The sequence below is a fragment of the Diadema antillarum genome, unplaced genomic scaffold, assembly GCF_040938485.1.
Source record: "Diadema antillarum isolate AM-2024a unplaced genomic scaffold, OU_Dant_1.0 scf00000014, whole genome shotgun sequence".
Taxonomy (NCBI): domain Eukaryota; kingdom Metazoa; phylum Echinodermata; class Echinoidea; order Diadematoida; family Diadematidae; genus Diadema; species Diadema antillarum.
This window is the reverse complement of record NW_027270903.1, coordinates 2767615-2782592: the sequence shown is the minus strand read 5'-3', so window position 1 is coordinate 2782592 and position 14978 is coordinate 2767615. Positions and strand designations below refer to the sequence as shown.

Below are 14978 nucleotides of genomic sequence, written 5' to 3'. Positions count from 1 at the left end.
ATGGTATTTAAAATACTTTTCCAAATTACAAAACAGATATCTGAATCACAATTTATCTTTGTTTTGATGGAGTTCAAATTGTATGAACTGTAGCAACAAACAGGAATAGATCACTGTTCAATCTTTCAGTTGTTTACCCTTTACAATACATTATTCGTTATAGTTGATTGTTTCCTACCTTTAGATATTTTGCAATTGTAGGAAGAGTTGTCAAAACAAAACCGAAGGCTGTGCTACCCTGGTGCTATGTTTTGAAAATATGGTAATTTCATGGACATGCCCTTCTTGTGTGTTTGAGTCTGACTGAGACAGTTTGCTGGTTTTCATTTTCTGGGAATGATATCAGAGACCTCTTCTTCCCAAAAATAAACTTTCATAGGGGACTAGTCACTCCATCATATTTGGAACAAGGGTATTTGGGGAAAATGGCGAGAGAGGACTCACAAACTCTTCTCTCTTTAGGACAAAATTAGCAAGTGGTGGCAAAAATAGATGTTTCTATAAAAGCAAGTACCAGCTAACCCATCGAAACCATGGGCCATGGAAGTGTGGCTGTTCACATTTTGTGCACCAGTTTACACTGTAGTTGTTCAGATATTAGTCATCAAAGGTCTGTTATCTTTCCATGACCTTTTGCCGAGAGTTTTTTTGTTGTGTTCTATTCTCATTTGGGGTGGGGGGGGGGGGGGGTATTTGTTACCTGTTTACAGTGTGTAAACTCCCCTGAAGAGTTGGATGTGTTTGAAAGGTTAACATTTGAGTATCAGGTTTTGGTTGTGGAGGTTAGTGTTACTCACGTGATGAAAATCTGTTTCCTTTCTTGCAAGTAAAGCACACTGCATACTGTCATATGTGCTGCATACGATCATATTAAAGCAGTGGTGTGTATGACAGGAACACATCGACATTGAAAATGTAGGAATGACAGAAAATGTTGACTGTCTTGCTTTTGTCAAGAGAGGGCTCTCTTGTACACTTTGACATTTCTGCTGCAGCGTAGGAGTTTCAGGTGTTTTTTGTTTTGACCTACAACTTATGTGTTTATTGTTTTTAAAGATAGTTTACGAGGTTTGGAGGAGGGAAAAGTACATCTGTTGTTGTTTTTCTATGATTTGCCCGGTAGACTTCGAGGAGATAGTATACTTTTGGAAGTAGCTGTTGGACATACATGTATTTGTGCTACATGTTATAATTGGTGGCGTAGAAATGGAGACATTTATAAGGTGTTTTTCATATTTTTTCTTCAAAAGATTTGACAGCCGATTTCCCCCCCCCCCCCAGTAATCTCTGTTTTGTTTGGAGCTTGGTGTTGGTAGCAGTGGCTGCAAAATAACCTTGCCCCACCTTTTCCCCAACCCTGGATACCACAGCCCTCCTTTACAGCTGGAGTGACCTTGTTTAAGGTCACATCAGCTCTCTTTAAATGGGGAGGGTGGGGTAAAGACATGGGGTGGTGGTGGTAGGGGGCACGGCCCATCCCCTTTTTCCTCCCCTGCTTGTCAATCGTCAAAAGGGGTGTAGCAATAAGCTTGAGGTGTGGACTCTGCCAAGAAAAAAAAAATCCTTAATGCCCAAATTAACAAAGGATGTGTAATGAAGGCACGCACACAGATCTTCACTCAACTAATCCAAAGTATTCAGCTTGCCTGTGCCTTGGATGCTCTACTGCACAGGGATAGCCTTTTTTTTTTGGAGGGGGGGGTGCATTTAACCCTGCTATGAGTGAACCATGAATACAAAATTTTTATTTGAAGAACTTACACAGTGTGTCGGTGTTCCCCCTTTTTTGTAAAGTATATTTGGACTGACATCTTTGTCAGCAATGGCAGGCAGATGTTTAGGAGTGGCTGTATGTTATACTGTTAACCCGTTGAGGACTAGTCCCGAGTATACTCGGGCAAGCGTCTATGGAAAATGCTTGTTGTAGCAAAATCAAACAGTCCTCACCGGATTAAAGTGTTCACTGGATAATTCAGAAAAGATGGCATCTCTTTGAAAACAGAATGGTTTGGCAGTATGTTCACCCAAAGAAATCATCTTTATTCGAGAGTGGTACCACCTGCTGCTAGGGTTAACTTCACAGCTACCAATGAGCCCTGACATTACAGCTACCAATGAGCCCTGACATTACAGCTTACTTCCTATACCAGGCATGAACGATAATGCTGAATGAGCACATTTATTCTAAAGATATCCATGAGTATGTATGAGTATAAAATGAATTCTTGTGTCAAGTTGTTATTGCAACTGATTGACAAATTGCCCTTTATTGATGAAAATAAGCACCGATTATGTGCTTGGAAAATAAGCACTGATTACACATGTATGTGTTTGCGAATTTTTTGTTTGTTTGTTTGTTTGTTGTTTTGGGTGGTAGCCATGATAAAAAAAAACTCATTGGCATAGTATGTGCTAGGTTATGAAATTATTAAAAACACCCTGATGGAGGATTACATTAATTTGAATAAGTATGCAGTACCCGCTGCTGTACAGGAGTAAAACCACCATTGGCTGTCGGGCAGAAGCTCAGTAGTCTAGTGGATACAATGCCTATCTGGTAATCAGGAGATTGTTGGGTCGAATCCAACCGAAGTACAGTTTTGTATGTATGTCCATGATCATTTCATCATGGCCGCTGCTGAAACACTGAATAATGCAGTACTTATTTATGTCGATGAAGGGCAATTTGTCAATAGCAAGTTGTCTCCAATGACGTGAGGATCAAATGTACAACTGAAGTTATGATAACTCCAGTATAATCATTATTGCAGACCATGAGAAAATACACACATTGGATGATATGCACTCCTGATATTTTTGGCTCTAATACAACAGCTTGTATGACACCAAAAACACACACAAAAAAAATAACAACAACAACTAACATACCCAAAACATAACAGAAGCATTATACCAGCCTAACATGTTCTGTTTGAGCTGTAACTTGGTTTTAAATGGAAAGTGAGTCAGCTTGTCTGACCTGGTACCAAAACAGTGGAAAATCTTACTTAGGAATTTTGTCGTGAGCAGCATTGTTTCTTTGTTGCAGGGCCTATGCAAGCCTTTTGTTGTTGTTGTTGTCATCTTTTCTCTACAAATATTTCCCAAAGTGAAAGGCTATGAACAGTGACCTCCTTTCCGTACAGATGACTGAAATGGACCAAACTTTAGGGAGACACACATTATTAATGTGTATGAGGTAGCAGCCGTGCAGAAAGACAGTGAAGGATTAGAATAAGCCATTGTGTTTTTTCATGCGAGCTCAAGCTTCGCTCTCATATATTTGTTTGTTTGTTTGTTTGTTTATAATAGTCAGATCATGACGCTGCAAATTTTCAGCTGATTGAGGCTGTAGGGAATGCATTGTGATTAGGTCAGAGCCATTTTCCACTATCTTCCTATTTTTAATCCACTTGAGTTGTTTGCCTGACATAAAGGAAAGAATGGCATCAGCTAGGAACTAGGGCAACAGATTTGATGTCAATGACACGCTGCAGGAACCTACTTCTGGTCTGTGACCCACAGTGATGTCTATTAACCCGTTCCATACTGAATTCTGAAATGCCCATTGGCTTAATACGCAGGCCACATGGTTCCCTGTGTATGGAATGGGTTAAAGCAACCTTGTTCACAACAAATGGACAGTTGGGTTTGTTGCTGAATAGTGCCTTTTTATTTTAATCAAGGGAATTGTAAAAACAAACATTTGCATTTGAAAGATGTGTCCAATGATTAAAAAACAAACAACGAACAAAAACCACTTGGATGATGCCAGTGAAGATTTTCTTTGCAAATAAGTTATAGAATTGGGTGTGATTTGTATGCTGATCTTCCATGAAATGATTAATACATTGAAATTTTCTTCGTCATGTAAACATATAATATTTCTGTATGAGCACTGTATGACTCTGAAATGATTGCTGTTTAGGGTATCTTTTATTTTCTGATTTTGAATTGTGCTCATTCAAAGATGAAGCCTAGACCTTCCGGGGGAGATGACATTTACTGTAACTAGCTACCAGAACTGTAAACAGTCGTGGTATGCCATTGTGATACTAGCATTTCTCCTGGTCATAACAAGCAGCCCTTGCTGTCAAAGTTTGGTGGTGATGAATGGGGAGGGTGTGTAGGGTAATTTTTGCCACTTTTGTCCAGTTTTACTGTGCCATTGCACTTTTGTGGGCTCCTCAGTTCCCTGAATTTGTTCAGCATAAACATTGAACATGTGACCTGGATCTTCTGGCTCACAGATCTGCTCGTAAATATTTTCCTTGTGTTTAGCAAACTGAGCTGACCCCTCTATTTTCTATGAGGTCATTTTCAGGTGTTTTGTTGGGGGGGGGGGGGGGTACCATATTTTTGTTTGCTTCTAAGGGAATGGGGTGTGAGGACTTTTTCATTGTCAAAAATTTAGAATGAATGGGTTTTGTATTTAAATTGAAACTTCATTTTTTATATAAACAGCATATGCAGAGAGTTATAGAGACTGGAGATACAATACTTTTGGTAGACAATATGGAATGATGTTGAGCCACCCTTGTAATATGTAACCCCATATTTTAGAGTACTACTACTTTAGACCTTACGTTTTCTGCTTCCCAGAAATGTTTCAGGGTTTTAGATTTATGCAGCAAGAATATCTACATATATGCACTGTGTTCTTTAGAGCTATTGATAGCAGAATGACTGAATTCTCTTGTAGGCCTATGTACTAGCCTACTTGTATGTTGCAAATTATGGAGCAACATCCAAAATGAATGCACGGCTGTACATCGCAGATGTTCATGCTTTGTTCGAGTAGTGATAACCAGGTGATTTGATCATGGTATGATTTTGTGCTCTTAGACCCACAAGGAAGCACTGAGGCTTCTCTTTGTCTGCCAGAGTTTTAAAAAAAAGGGGAGCATGAAAAAAAAAAAATAAAGTAAAAAGATGAAAAAAGTAAAAAGGCTAAAAAAAAGAGATAAAAGGTAAAATTGATAATGATGGACCTCAGCCCAACCCTGCTACAAAACAAGGAAGCAGACAATGTTGACTTTATGCACCCACCTTCCTTTGGGCACAATAAAAGAATCACGCAACTGCAGCAATGTCGCATCAGTCACTCCCCTAAAGGATCCCGAGGTTTTTTTGTTGTTGTTGTTGTCTTTTTTTTTGTCATTTTGTCGCCTGCAATTCCTTTATGACAATCGGCCTGCTGCGAAAAACCGCCTGTAACCTTGGCCTGACGGTCCATTAGGCACGGGGTTGGTTTAAATGTGCTCAGTCTTGCAGTGAAAGATCAATCAAAGCATTAAAAAAAACCAATATCCAATCATTTAAACCTCCCCAAAAATGGAGGGTTGGGCTGCCAGCTCCGCCTTTCCCCACCCACTTCCCCACTACAGCACCTGCTGCCACAGTTAACTTCTCTTTGGAGATAAGATTCAGAATTAATGCCCCCCCCCCCCCCCCCATATAAAGGGGAGAAAAAAAATGAAGAGAAACAGAGGAGCGAGCAGGAAGTATAGGGCTGTCTGTGATCTGACTAGAAAATGTGTGAATATTTGTTTGTCAAGCGCTATAATTGGCCTCTTAATCATAAACCTGCTGTTTGCTGGCGGTCGCACTCTCTCTCTCCCGCTCTCTCTCCCTCCCCCTCTATCTCTCCTGATTTGTACCCCCTCTTTCCCCTCCCACTCTCTTGTAACCGGGGCTAAGCTGTGACTTGAGGTTTTGGTATTCTGTGACTGGCTGCCTTTAGTTATGGATTTATACTGGAGAATTATGTTGTATTATCACGATCTGTACCTGCACAGACAATTGCTGTTTAGGTAAGCATATATCCCACCACCGATGTCTGCATATTCCTTATTTTCCTTTCAGATTTTCGTCAGATAACTTCATTTCAGGGATGCGGTTTCATGCCAACACTTTTAAACTTTGTCTCCGATTCTCTCTGTGCTATCTCTGAGTGGGAGATTTCAAGCTTACCCACCCAGAATAGAAGGCTATTACTGTAAAACGGGAAATGTGCATTTTAATTTCGCGAATTTCGCGAGAGCCAAGATTCATGAAATTGAAAGGCACGCAAAAGTTCTTGTGCACAACGTGCATTGGATGCCAGTGACAATTTGCGTAAATTCCCTGCTGAGAAATAGGGCGTCAGCTCCAATTCACAAAAATTTCATGCCGTGAACATTTCTTGATTGACAGTTTTGGGTACAGGATAGTTGGCCATGGGTTACCAAATGATGTTAAGTCATAAATGAACATTTCAGGCTCAATCCACAAATACAGTATGTAGTCTAATAAGATGACATGTGAGTATCATGAAGTCGTTGAGAGATAAACTTTATCACAGGAAGTCAGTTTTCAGTAGCTACTGTAAAAGTGGAAATTTTCATGGTGTTGAAATTTTCGTGCATTTTGCGGAACCTGAAACTAGCGCGAAAATAAAAGCACGCAAATGTTTTTGCTTGCCACATGTTCCAGCAGTCGATGTCTCGATTCCGCGGAATTAAAAACATGCGAAATTCGTCTTACCCTGCCGAGCGCGAAAAATTAGTCGCGTGAAAATATCCACTTTTATAGATGTCTGTATGGCATCAACAGACACAACACTCTTTACAGAAACTTTACAAAATTAGCATTCATTGCTGAAGAAAGGGCATGTGAGTTTCATACCATGCAATCTTTTCATGATGCTCATTATTAAACCATTTATCACAGATATTTTTTTTATTAGTGGACTTTGCAAATGAAACTGCTGTTGTTCATTAGCTAATTGGGGTCTCTTGCTTATGTTTCAATGTGTGTCTGTATGTAATTGCAATCACATTATCCATAATCTCTTGACATGCTTAATGTGAGTACATAGTTTCATGCCTTGCATGTTGTACAATGTATGTTAATAGGGAATATGGCAGATGTGTTGTCTGGCACTCACAGGTTAGGTTCACATGACATTTCTAATCTTAAAGACTATCTTGAAGTTTTAAACTTCCATGATTAGCTTGTAGTTTAGCTCATGGCGTAAACCCAGCTTGTTGAACAGACACGTTTTGGAACTTGCGATTCCTGGGACAGCCCCAGGACCCGTAACAGTACTTGGGTTCTCAGTGGACAGTTCACATGGGACTATGATGTGCAAGGTTGTTCATAGGATATTTTCTATAGGGAACTAAAGGGTACTCCCTTACCGTCAATTTTGAATTTTTACAATTTTCGTAGTGTGAGTAAAATATTCTTTTCATAACTATTAGCATTTACCCAGCTTTGTCATTCAAAAAAGTGTATTGTCCTCTCCCCCTTCCCCCCCCCCCCCAAAAAAAAAAAAAAAACAAGCAATTTTCCTACTTACAGGCAGAATATGAAATCTGCACTTGGGGGTGGGGGCAGAGCAGAAGTTACAAAGTTGGTGGAGGGGATGACATGTACCCACCCTTGGAACATAGAGCTCCTGTTCACAGCGGAATTGAAGATGCGGTGCTGATGACCCCTGCATGGATGTTTAGCTCGTCCTAGAGGTGCAACATGATGTGATTGCATCAAAGCCTTCAGATGCACACAATAACATGATTCACATCAAATGGATGTAGGAGCACTAAAAATTATAGTTTTTCCTCTCTTTTAAAAGTTTCCTGTCCTTTGCCTTTTTGTATTCGGGTAAATCACTGTCAGTGCGCATAACTTTGTAACAGTGTTGAAGATGAGAAAGAGGGTTGTCGTTTTCATACATTTGATTTCTGTTCTACAAAACAAAGGAGTTTTCATAAGTATACTTTTCCCAACTGCTTGAATGGGTAATCAGGCAAAAGGTTCCAAACAGGTTGCTTTGGGCAGGTAAGCAAGCAAGTGGGTATGTAGAATCCCAAATCATGTGGTCTATCCTAGTTCTCTTGCTTCATTGGTATGAAAAAACAAACAAATATTGGTTGCATGTAACGGTGTATAGTAGAAGGGTGTTGAAGTCATGTATAGAAGTAATTCTCTGCACACTGTGTGTGAGTAGAGCAATAGAGACGATAATACTCCATGGACTGTGAAGATGGTGCACCTTACTCTGTGGTTGCTCACCAAGCAATAATGGGTGTTGAAGCAGCACGTAAATTCATCTTCACAAAACACGTGAGTAGATCATGCAAAGAATACCCCATGGGGTATAAAGAGGATGCACACGACACTTCTCCATATGATAGCCAAATACCAAGTATTATTGGTTGTTAAAAAAAAAAAAAAGATGACGGGGCTGTGTCTAAGTTTTTATTGGTAACACATTTTTTGTCTGAAGTCTGTCACGTGGGAAAACGCAAAGTGTGTAACTGCCCGGATATTTTTTCAGTCTGCACTTTACCAAAGACGTTGTTTCTTTTCTTGTGTCATAAGGTTTGTTGACTTAGCTCTTATCTCTCGTCTGATTTCCTTGCAGTGAAAAGCACATCAATAGTGGAATACACCCATGTGCACAACAGAAGGTACAAGGATCACCCCAGGTAAGTTGTCTGTCGACACCCTATACTTAAGTAAAGGGGGGGGGGGGCATGGCTGGGAGCGTAGGAGAGCCGTAAATCAAATCGTTTACTCTTCGCTTACGCTTTGTGTTTCATCGCATAAGTCACAGCATTCAACTTGTGTAGATGAATACAAATTTATTGCAACTTGACATTGTATTTTCGTGTCATCTTCTGTGCGTTTTGTCACGATCCTCCAGCACTAGAAGTGGGTAGAAGAATGAAAACGGAGGTCTAGACATACACTATATACATGGATTTTATCATGTGAATCTATAGCCCATGTAGAGTAAAACAACATGGGTCTAGATATGGTATAGATCAAATTCAAATAGCATGCTTTTTAAAAAAAAATCCTGTATCACAAGAGGAAAATCCTATATCAGAAGAGGAAATATACCTGTAAAAAAATCACACAGCCTTCATGCAAGAGTATCAGAAGATTGACTGTGTTTTAGCACCTCAATAGTCAATCCCCGCCCCCACCAAATAAAGAAAAAAAAAGTTATTTTGAAGAAAAGCAGTTACTCAAAGGTATTATATCTATGAAAATCTGCACAAGGAAGGAAAATTATTGTGTAATAATGATGATGTAAATGTTGACATTTATTACCTTCCATAGCATACCATCATGGGTCTTTCAAAGTAACCATCAGAGACACAAATCTGTGGGGGCCCTTACATGATACTCTCACATTTCCTTTGAATTTGATGGGCAGAAAAATGGCCAAAATGCGTTGTAAACATAAATTTGTATTTCAAAAAGGTATACAGTCATTAACTCCTTCTGTCTGAAAGGATGTGTGAAAATCAGTGCTTCTATGATATTTGGGAGTAGAGCCATAAAATAAGATATACTGTAAAACGAGAAATGTTCGCGTGCATTTTAATTTCGCGAATTTCGCGAGCGCCAAGATTCGCGAAATTAAAATGCACGCGAAATTTCTTATCTGCACTTTATGCATTGAACGCAAGTGGCAATTCACGAAAATTTCTTGCCACGAATATATCATGTTTTACAGTATCCTATTTAAAGAAAAACACTGAATTTCAATAGTGAAATGTTCATGCATGTGAATTTGTAGAAGATAGAGGATTTGTGTACAGATTATGCCAGTATTCACATCTCAACATGATCAGCTCTATAGATGCACAGTGTCATATTAATATGACGCACATACTGTAATCATACCAATATCCAAGAATGGAATTTTCATGCGTTTTATGATAAGAAGTATCAGCAAAATAAAATGAAAAGATTTCTTTACACTGCACTTCATTCTTATTATAACCCTATGCCTTCCCTAGTAGGCAAAATGCAAAAGACTTGAATTGAAATTCATCTTACGCCCAACCAAGGGCAAAAATCTCCACCTTGGTAGAAGTCAGAATATTCTTGCTATTTTTGATAATTGTGCTAGGTTTTGATTTGAAGTGGAGGCATAGTTACAAACTTGTATACTGCTTTCTTTGAGAGGAAATCTCCCCGTAGGATAGTCAAAGACTCAAAGATTCAAATTCAAAGATTCAAATTTATTTTCATTTCCATCAAATAAACAGAGAAATTATATACAATGTATAAGCAGAAGATACTAGTAATAATTGCAAAAAATGTGATTTAACAAAGTACGTATGAAAATGAGTAGCAGACAAGAAAACACAATTGTATTTTTTTAGTATGCGTATGCATATAATACAAGTTAGGATGGAGATGGAAATGGAGGGTCCCGCTAAGAAGTAAAGCTTGTACGATATGGGACCCTCAGAAAATACACAGAACAGCGAATAAAACTACAATCCGATATAAAACAAAATAAAACGAACCAATGTCAACTGACATGAAATCAAATTGGGAAGGAAAAAAAAAAGTCCCTCCTTTCATACCAAGTTCTTGGATTTCATTGTGTTTTCTTTTTGTATATGATAGTACGTATAGTATGTGAAGGATGACAAGTTAAAAACCCTAAACACAAGGAAGTGGATTCACTAAGGAAGGCCACCTAAAGATTGTGGTAGATGACCCCATACTTTTAGGAAATGATAAATCAAACAGATTTCTTCGTGCAGTTCAATTGTTCAGTTTCTATACATGTACAGTAGGCAATTGGCCAAGTGAGATTTAACAGAAAAAAAAGGTAATGAGAAAGAGCAGTATCTTAAAGTTATTAAGTATTATTTTTTTAATGCACAACCAGAGAGAACATGGATTCAAATGACGGCAGCCATTTTGAATCTACACGTACAAAATATGGTTGTACCATGATGACTGATTTATCAAAAGACTTTCTTTGCAACCTTTTTGCAGAAAGAATGATAAGCATACTCTTTATGAAAGATTTTGTGCATGTAGAGATATAAAATGGTTACACAATAGGCACGGTCAGACTGGCAAAAGATGGAGAAGTTTAAGATCGCGAAGTTTGGGCCATTGGTACGTGCGCAAGAAAGAGTGCGCCGTCCGATGGCTAGTGATTGTGACGTAACAATGCACATCTGTACATGACAATGGCCTCGTGCTTTGGAGACACCGCCCGCAAACAGATCGAGAAGTTTCACGGGAAATTTCGCTAGAAGTTTGCGGTCACACTGGCAAAACTTTGAGATCTTAAACTTTGCAATCTTAAACTTCTCGATCTTTTGCCAGTCTGGCCGCGCCTTATTTAGTTTTTAGGCTTAAGTAGGATAGAAACTCCATAATTCCAAGGCAAAAACTTGCTACAATATCAGCTTCCCTGTATACAACCAGAGGACTGTCAATGCATTGACTGCTATTGTATGGTAATTAAACGTTATTGTTATGAAAGTAAACAGTGCAGGCAGCTGAATTGGATTGCTTCCAGCATTAGACTTGACCGCAGTCAAATCAAGTAACTTTCATGGGATATTGTGCCATATCCTGTATAGCGAGTGATATTGATGAATTTATCATACATAGATTTATATCTCAAGGATTGCTGGAAAAAGATGCCATCTAGTTATTATAGAAAATGTATTGAATTCTGTGAGGAGAAAGAATTATCCATACATATTAGCTTTCATGTACAATCAACGTGTTATTTACAAGTGCAGCCATCCATTCAGTGGCATGTTTACTTGTTTATGCCGATTTGTTTATGCAGATGGTTTCACCAATGTTTGTGTATATGTGTGTGTGTGTGTTTGTTTGTATGTGTGTTATGTATGTTAATAAGTGTTCTTTTGATCTCTTTGTATATGCTGTGTTTTTGTGTACATTCAGGGACACACATCCGTGATGCACACCACGTCATCCGGCACAATGCATGACGGAGTCATCGTCTACAGAGCGCACCCCGCCACTAGTATAGCAAACAGTAAAACAGTAAGTTGACCGCAGCCTCCGCTACTTCCCCCTCCCTCACCCCAGACTGGTCCTTTACACCTCCCCTTACTGTTGAATTTGACCTTCCTAAATATGAGCATGATAGGGTTTGCGTTATTGTTGCAAGTGCAGATGGAAGTGAACATATGTACATTGTAGAAGTGTGCATAAGAGTGTCCATTGGTTCTTGTGTGAACATTTAGAACCTGAGAAGTTCCGTTTTTATGAGTTGCTGTCACACGATGTTGTCATTCTGCAGAGTGTGAACATTTAGAACCTGGGAGGTTCCGTTTTTATGAGTATCTGTCACACAATGTCTTCATATTGCAGAGTTGATTAATCTCCATCACTGCGCACTTGACCACCTGAAGATTATTGCATAAATGAGTTCAGTCATATGTTAATTGCCACAAAGAAATGTTATCCTTCGTCATTAAAAAAATGGAAAAAAAATGTAATAACAAAGAGGAATTAGGTTTACATTCAGAATTGTTCTCTGGTGAGTGATGGAGCACCTTTATCTTTTTAGAGGATAGCAATACATAAAAAAACAAACAAACATGTTTTTCAGCAAATTTTACTGCTTGATAGACTGCAGAAATTCTTCGAATTTGGTCCCTAGATTTGTGGCAGTCAGAGGTAGTTATGGGGTTATTTTGATACAGATTTCATTCACAAATGATGGTGGGGGAGGAACAATATCAAACACTATACCATAGACAATGTGATGTTGCTGGTATCGCGGGAATGTGATAAACTCACTTTCGGTTTCAAAATTGCTTGGAACATTTAAAAGCCTGATTTTATGATGGTCTTCCTCCCAGTGATAGTTGGTTTACTTCATACAAGGAAGCAGCGAACAGATTATGAAGTACATGTGTAACTTTCTCACATGCCATGTGGAGCTCGGCTCGAGATGTGAGAAACAAGTGTATTTCTATAGTGTCTCCCCCTCCCCCCCCCCCCCAAAAAAAAAGAAAAAAGAAAAAGAAAAAAATGTGGTTAACAGGCTATCAAAACTTCCCCTTCCATCCCCCTTATAGAAAAAAAAAAAAGATAGAAAAGGCACTCATGCTAGGCATGCTGATAGATATATTACGTAGACAGAACAAATTGAATAGGAAGTCAAACACATTTTTTTTTTCTTTTGGGCTGATGTGAATATGAATTCTACAAGCCTGACTCATTGTTAACTGCACTGCATACAAAACATACTTCGTAAAGCAGGTCTGTTCATTGGGGTCTAACAGAAATATATCAAATAATGCTGCATCGTATCAACAGGAATATGCCAGGAGGTCTTCACTCTTTTGCTCAAAGATGTATCAAAAGCCTTCATCTGTATAGACTCCAAGTGGTAGACATTTATTTCATTGTTCTACGCACTGGAGTATTAAAAGGTTGATAGACATCTCATCCCCCTCCTGCCCAACCCTTAAGACTGTTGATGGGAAAGGGTCTAACTTGGGGGTGCCCCATATCGAGTGAACTTCTGTTTACAAGAATCATATACTGATATGTTTAGAAGATGAATCGTAATTCTTTCCTCCAACACACTTTTATTTTTTTCTCTTATCACAGTTGTATCAATAATGTATGAAAAATGGGTGCTCATATGAGCTGTATGTTTATCAGAAATTTGATCCAGTGAGTGTATCTTCTTTTTTCATCAAAAGTCAGTCAGCATCGCTTGCAGCATCCAGCAAAGACCTCAATATACAATGTAGCCACCATGATCTTGCAATCATAGCATTCCAACATAGACATTTTCAGTTGTTTTGCAAGCAAGAGAGATCAAAATATTGTTTTCCTTGAATTAGCCCGAAGGAAACTACATCCGTTGTCTGTGTGGATGAGTAATAAATGTGATATCCTTGAAATATCTCGAGTCGGGAAGGAAGTTGTCTTTGGAAAGAAATGAGAAATTACCGACATCACACACAATGCAATAGGTGGGCCAAGTGTCTTCTGTTATGAATGCGAGCAACAGCTTTGTCTTTGTATTAAAGGTACAGTTTACCTTTGGGAGCAGTGATTTAAAAAAAAATTCGAGATATCACATTTGATGCAAATGTGGAGGTCAGTTGTATCACAAAACATCCTACCATGTAAAAATTTTGCAATAAAGCCTAAAATATAAGGAGATATCACACTGTTTTTCTCAATAAACCATAACTGTACATGGTTTAGTCTGATAGAAACATTTTTATTATAACTATTGTTCACATTTTGTATATTTGACAGTACGTAACATTAATTACACTGATTCAAATTTTGACAGTGGTTGTTTCTATCCCTAACTCAAATTTTAGAACTATTTTGAAGCAATAAAGCTGGGGTTTTGTTTCATTTGCAAATAGTAAATTATGTTTTTAAACCAAGATGGCTACCCAAACTGCCCATAAATCACTATATGGCATTCATCAGGAAGTCAAAGCTCTCTGACCTGTTGTCCAATTTCATGTTTGCTGTCACTGCTGTATGTACAGTATATAGTGTAATTCTCCTCGGTCGCACAGTCCCCCCCCCCCCCCCCCCCAAAAAAAAAAAAAAACCCAAAACCAAACAAACAAACAAACAATATCAACAAATGAATAAATCAGTCACTGCCATTTTAGATCCCTATGGGTATTTTTATCCATGGCAATACGCTGTAGTGAAAGTAAAAAGAGTTCATTGTGAAACTGATCCATGATGAATTTAAGAGCCGCTATGCTCAAATTGTACGTGCAAGTGTAAATCAACTACTGTACCCAACAGGTTTAACAGTGCAGTGATCAATGTGGATGTGCATTTCACATGTTATTGGCAGCAATCCTGAATAAGGATTAAACCTCGGCCATTATTGGGACCAATAATAGCACACATTAACAGTGCAGATTCTGTGCATTACAGTATTAGGCCATCACAAATGGAGACAGAGAGTGCTACACATGCACTCAACTATCTGCCTCCTATGAGTCATTGCATGCTGCTTTTTTTTTAAAGCCTGTTTTTAACATTAATGCACATGTAATGGCTTCTCTTCATGATTATCGGGGTGCAGGTAGCAGATGGAATTGGGAAAGGGAGGATTTTTAAAAATGTATAATACTGCAGCGAAGAAGACAGTTACAAACTAATTTGCCACCACAATCGATCTTTGT

At 38.6% G+C, this 14978-nt stretch overlaps 1 protein-coding gene across 1 annotated transcript in view; it reads left to right on the top strand.

Annotated features, from left to right (window-relative positions):
• The window catches only part of LOC139723325 (uncharacterized), a 67034-nt gene that overhangs the window by 20094 nt on the left and 31962 nt on the right, over positions 1-14978 (top strand). Inside the window, exons 3-4 of the mRNA XM_071634591.1 lie at positions 8411-8474; positions 11731-11832. Coding sequence (XP_071490692.1) covers positions 8411-8474; positions 11731-11832 — 166 coding nt within the window. The remainder of the gene's footprint in view (positions 1-8410; positions 8475-11730; positions 11833-14978) is intronic.